This window comes from Agrilus planipennis, unplaced genomic scaffold (assembly GCF_000699045.2).
Source record: "Agrilus planipennis isolate EAB-ADULT unplaced genomic scaffold, Apla_2.0 scaffold539, whole genome shotgun sequence".
Taxonomy (NCBI): domain Eukaryota; kingdom Metazoa; phylum Arthropoda; class Insecta; order Coleoptera; family Buprestidae; genus Agrilus; species Agrilus planipennis.
The window spans coordinates 1-6,164 of record NW_020439227.1 but is presented as its reverse complement, the minus strand read 5'-3'; the positions used below and the strand labels follow the sequence as shown (position 1 = coordinate 6,164).

General features: G+C 33.8%; 1 protein-coding gene across 1 annotated transcript; it reads right to left on the bottom strand.

Annotated features, from left to right (window-relative positions):
• Positions 1–3,165: 3,165 nt before the first annotated feature.
• LOC112905546 (homeobox protein abdominal-A homolog) lies at positions 3,166–3,593 on the bottom strand (the record flags this gene model as incomplete). The annotated part of the gene is made up of 1 exon (XM_025978166.1): positions 3,166–3,593. A coding segment is annotated over one exon (428 nt), but the record flags the coding sequence as incomplete, so codon positions are not given.
• Positions 3,594–6,164: the final 2,571 nt, after the last annotated feature.

The window sequence follows — 6,164 nt, the reverse complement described above, 5'->3', positions numbered from 1 at the left end:
TACGAATACAAAAATCACACATCGTTATCAATGGTCAGTACGGTAAATTCAACATAAATAGAGACATTGCGAAACATTTTTTCTTCTTGCAATAAAAGAGCCAGAATCGGTAACAGTACCAAAATAGCCCACATAACAGGGAATTTAATAAGTCTTCTAAAAAAGCTTTTTTCATATTTTTTTATTGTTTCTTAAACTCATTTTTATAATTCATATCGTTTAGGGTCATTCGAACACAATTATTTTGGTGATCAAACTTGGCTATCTTTAGCATTTTTTGTCAATTTGTTTGTATTTCTCCATTACTAAAAGCGACTGGAAATAAGTTCAGAGAAGCGGATTATGATCAGATCCAGATCAGATTTTCCATAACACAGTCACCTGATCCGTTCCTGATCAGACTACAGTACTCCATCCCATGATCTGGTTACCTGATTAGGAACTGATCAGCATACAGTATCATTTCCCTTGATTGGTCTATTTGATCAAAATCTGTTCAAAGTAGAGTACTCTATCCGTTGGTCCAATGATTTGATCAGGAATTCGTCAAAGTATAATATCCCTCGATCAAATTCTGACCAAAGTACAGTAGCCTATCCCTTGATCCAGTTATACGATCAATCATCTAAAACTGCGAATTGTCTTATGGTTTCGGTACGTTGTTTAAAGCAAGACTGTATCCGATGTCCTGAACTGGATCATAATACAGAATTCAGTTTTTTTATCTGATTATGGTAGGTAATATTGCTTACCAAACAATAAATTCATTATTAATATTGTGAGTAAATAATTATTATTTAATTATTTAATGTCAAACTAATATGTAAAAACAAGTTAATTCTGATCATTTGGCCGGATCGGGCATGGATCTTTGAAATGAATCCAGCATAGGTCTTTGAAACGGATCCGGCATGAATCTTTTAAACGGATCATATATGGTCTGATGATTTTTAAGCATATCCGGATCAGGAAGTCTGATTTATCCCTGAACAGTCTTCAGGCAATTCTAATCCGGATTGGACCCTACACTGAACTAATTTCCAGTCGGGGAGTGAAGGTACTACTCAGATCCTAAAATATGTTCTTCATTAGTATCAGGGACTAAAAGAAAATAACTGTTGCCTCCACTGGCTAATATGAAATATGTCGATATGATAAAAATGTCATAAATGTTCACGTCTTCCTGACAAAGTAATTGTGATCCTCAAAAAATACCTACTGTTAACACTCAAAACAGCAATAAAATTTTTTAGAAAGCTTATTAAAGTCGAACATATGGGGGTCACATTCATAATCTTATCGATCCTAGGCCTTCCTTCTTTAACTTAATATTTCTTCGCCTACTATTTAATAATAATATTCACGAATGTACTATGTATATATGTATCTGGGTAGGTATAACTCTTTTTACACCGATAAAACTAGGTATCTTTTTTTTATTATTTGTTGCTATAATTAATAGTGGCGACCTGGATGTAAGGTTACATAGAAAATATTGTACCATTTTACGTATATAGTAATTGATAGGCGTACTGCAGTAATAACTTCAGCTATTACTAATCGAAAGTAATCGAATAAATTAATTTATTTTTACTTTCATAAAATGAAACCATGATTTTCTCACTAAACGCGGGCGTAATAACTGTATACTTTTTGTCTAATAATAAAATGGAAGAGACATTACCATTTTCACATCAACCAAGCACATTAGTAGATTAAAAGTTACAAATAAGGAAATCGAAAACAGACAACTGATGATAATGACGAGGACGGTAGTTTGCTTGACAATCAAACTAAAAACAAATTGTAAATTATTAAATTATACGTTGATGTGAAAAATTGGCATTTGCTTGTTTACACTCATTGATATAAAATCTCCCATTTACTAGAATAACACTTGAAATGTTAGCATAATTTGTGATTCACTGATGTAGTTGTCAATATTCTGCAAAATATTGACAACACGATTCGTTATAGTTATTACTGAATCATAAGAACATCTAAAACACTCCAGGTGTTATTAATGCGGGATCTTGTATAAGGAAGATGATAAATAAGTACCTAAAATAAATTAATTTCAGTGCCATTGTATCGACAAAGCAACTTCAACTGAAATTAAAAAAAAAAATTGAAGAACACATTAAATTATAAATTACAACCCCCGCCATCCATGGCGATGGGGGCTGACATTGCTTTGCCTGGAAGCCTGGAGTTAGGAACTGCCTATTAGACAAAAATTCCATGAAAGTAAGTTCTCATTCTTATTTATGCTTTGATCACCCTTATAAATTTTAAATTACGATTCTCTAAACTTTGTCGAAAAATGGCAACGAAAATGAATTCACAAAATTTTCTTTCATGGAATCGACTAGGTCGCAATCACTCAGTAGAACGCCCCTTTTTACTTTAAATCGGATCGGGTTACTTTAAAATCTACCCTGACACCAAGTTACGTATATGTTAATACGGCGTAGTTGCATGAGGAAAAGGCAACTACTCCACCGGACACAGTCGCGAGTAGTTACTTTAAGTAAAAATAAAAAAATAACCGCAGTAACGAAAAGGGAAGAGAGAGCACGTCTCGATAACAGTTCGATCGAAAAACAAAAACTAAACGAAATGAAACAAGAGTAATAAAAATCGTTCAATTGATGCTTTCTGCGTTGACGGCCGAGGAGACACTTTTATATCATCGTCATCCATCACTATTTAGCGCGTTCGAACTAACAACAAAGTTTCGAAATGGTCCAACTGAAAATCACAAAACGGAACCGATTACGAGATAAACAAAAAACACAGTCACCGTGCAAAACGGAGGGTGTGTCCAAGAATCCATCACTGGCCTTCTCCATGTTCCTTGTTCATCTTCGTTCAACGACCGCAACAGCAGAACCATCAGCAGCGATTGTATAATTAAATATATGAACACATCAGTAATAATATTTACAACGTATAGAGAAGTACAACAGGCAACACAAAAAGAGCCGTAGTAGTAGGTACATGTTCAATATTCGAACGGCGAGCCGCAAGGATCCAACGCCGGTCCGCTACTATTCTAATAGCTGACGTCGCTATCCTGCCGCCTTCTTTAAAAACTAGTACGTATTTTGGACATTTCGTTAGGTAGTTTATCTACTACCTGATCTAATTATTTATTAAAATTCTTTATGCGGGTATTTTTGACACGGCTTTCAAGAGATCGTTACTAGATGCACTCTTTTCGATACCCATCTTCATATTGTCGTGATGATGTTGCGGATGTTGTGACGCGGAGTGGTGCTGCTGTTGCTGCTGCTGTTCCATTTTTTGCTGTTGTTTCTCTTGCTGCTGCTGCTTAAGCCGGTCCTGTTCTTCGCGCTCCCGTCGTGCCTGTTCATTGATCTCTTTTACGGCCCGCAGTTCTTTTTTCAATTTCATCCGTCGATTTTGGAACCATATTTTGATCTGTCTCTCTGTGAGACAGAGGGCGTGGGCTATTTCTATGCGACGCCGCCTGGTCAGATAATGGTTGAAATGGAATTCCTTTTCCAGTTCCAACGTTTGGAAACGGGTGTATGTTTGTCGACCTCGTCTTCGTGGACATCCGTTTGGACCTGAAACGAAAGAATAACGTCCGTCATTCCCGAAGGGAATAAAAGCTTTTTACGAAGTACAATTGTACAACAGAGAACATAAAAACCGGTACGAAGTCTTTTTTAGAAAATGTACACCCTTTAACTTACTAAAATAGTCACTCTTGTAATAAATAACAACAGCTGCGAGCAACTTTCTAAACTAGTTCTAGTTTTAGCACAAGTCTAATGAAATAGGATAACTGTAACGTTTCAATTAACTTGTTTATACGCGTCTATAAAGCAGCAGTCACAACAATAAATGGTTTCTACAATTAGTAGATATAGTTTACCATACTAAAAGTAAATGTGGATAAGTGCCATGCACTTTGGAATAACTGGAAATATTTCATATTCTTTCAATTAAATGAGAAAACCCTATCGGTGCGGTGATACAAATTCATTTACAAAAGTTTCAAGAATTGTCCACAATTTAGAAGCATCGACTCTAATAAATACCATAAACATTCGAGTTTTTGCAGTTCTAATTTAGACGAAAACATTTCTGGCGTTTTTTACTAAATTTTGTAAAAGGAGTTCGTAATTTATGGTCGTTTTGTGTTAGAAAGCTATTTGCCCTTTTAAAGTCGTAAAAAAGGCACAACTTTCTTTTTTATAGCCGCTTGAAACCCTTTTGAAAACAAAGATCGTCACTTCGTGCTGATCCATTTGTTACCCATTCATATCGGACCGCTTTCTCTTGAATTGTCCGGTCGAATGAGAGTAGAAAGGCAATAAATAATCATTTCAGGTAAAAAAAAAGAAAGAGTAAACTCAGCAGCAAGAATGCAACGAAAATTGAACGAAATTAAAGAGCTCATACACACATATCTCCGTAAATAATCAATATTGGATAAATGAACCAAACATCAATTCGTCAATGAAATACTTACTTTTACGTAGTTGTTTGGATTGCAAATTTTGGGATCTCTCTTAACTTTTAGATCTTAAATATGCATAAACAACAAAATATTAAGGCAAATTCTGCCCAAATGTACTTTGAATTTGCACTGGGAATAATAATATCCTTGCAATTGTAATTCAAATATAATATCAGTAAAGTAAAACAGAAACTTGTAGTAAAATCCTCTCAATTTCTTCTACGAATGTGAATATGTAGAAGGTCTATAGCTATTTTAAAGTTTTAATAAGTTATTAAATGTTATTTTTCTAATAAAATTAAACTAGATCAAATTCGCAATCAAACAAATAAATGCATATGTTAAATGATTCTCATTACCCTGGATAATAGAAGCCACTATTTATTTTAGATAATGTTCATTCTTTACTGGAAAAATGTTAAATTGACAATAGATGTATAAACCAATCGGTCTATCATATTGTTATAGTGTCACTGGTGGTCTAGTTATATCAATCGATTGGTGATTAAGGGCGCGCAATTTAAATATTTTCTTATTCTCCCTTACAATTACTGTTTATAAATTACGGAAAAAAACATGACCGAATACATCTCTACCTATGGTGTAACTAGTTCATTCCTATTAGTGTCAAAATTCTTCTAGTGTTTTTATTTAAAATATCTGTTATATTAGTAAATGATGATTAGGTGAGATCCCTACTTTAGTTAATTTAATTTGAAAATTCAATATATAAATGAAAATTACAGGAGTAATAAGCAAAAGCCACAAGAAAGTTTAGAAGGTCCGACTAGTTCAACTAACACCGATTAATACAACAGAAACGTCATAGTGTTAACTGAGAAAATCAACAAAACTGTTCACATTATCGATTTATTTTTCAAGTGGGAAGTTGACAACCGAACATAGATATTCTATTACAATATGCAACCATCATCAAAAACCGCCTTTTCATATAAATCATAAAATAATTTAAAATTCATAACTTTTGAGAGGTTACCTACGCTTTTCTCAAAAGATTTTGAGAATTCGGTTGGTTTAGGACAATTTTTAAAGTGGCAGGTGATATATTCAGATAGACGTGCATGGTTAAAAGAACATTTACCACACCTTACCCAAATTATGCATTTTTGCGCGACATAAATAAAAATTGTCTTACCTATTTAATATGTTATAAACTTCTATAATTAGGAAAGTTACATATTTCTATGAAAATATGAAACATTACAAACTAATACATTCTCATTAGAAGAGGTACAAATATACATACCTACTATTAATGAAATATCACTGTTGTTTAAAGAAATAAGAAATTTTTGTTTGATTAACGATAACTTATTAATATCATTTTGTCATCTTTCAGACATTTTTAATGTCCACAACCATTACGAAGTCAGATAAGTTATGTCGGAAAGAGTAATAGGGATATAAAGGATAGCACAGGGTCGAGTTGCCTTCAATAAAAAGAAGTGAGGATACCGTGGATGGAGGTTAGAAATAAAGTGGTATTAGAAAGAATATAGGAGAACAGAGGGGCTCTATGGAAGTCAATCAGCAATAGGGGAGATAGGTTAGTAGGACACCTTCTCAGGCATGAAGGTCTAGTTAAAGACATATTAGAGGCAGAAACAGGAGTTAAGAGTAAACGAGGTAGACCTAGATTAGATTACTGTTC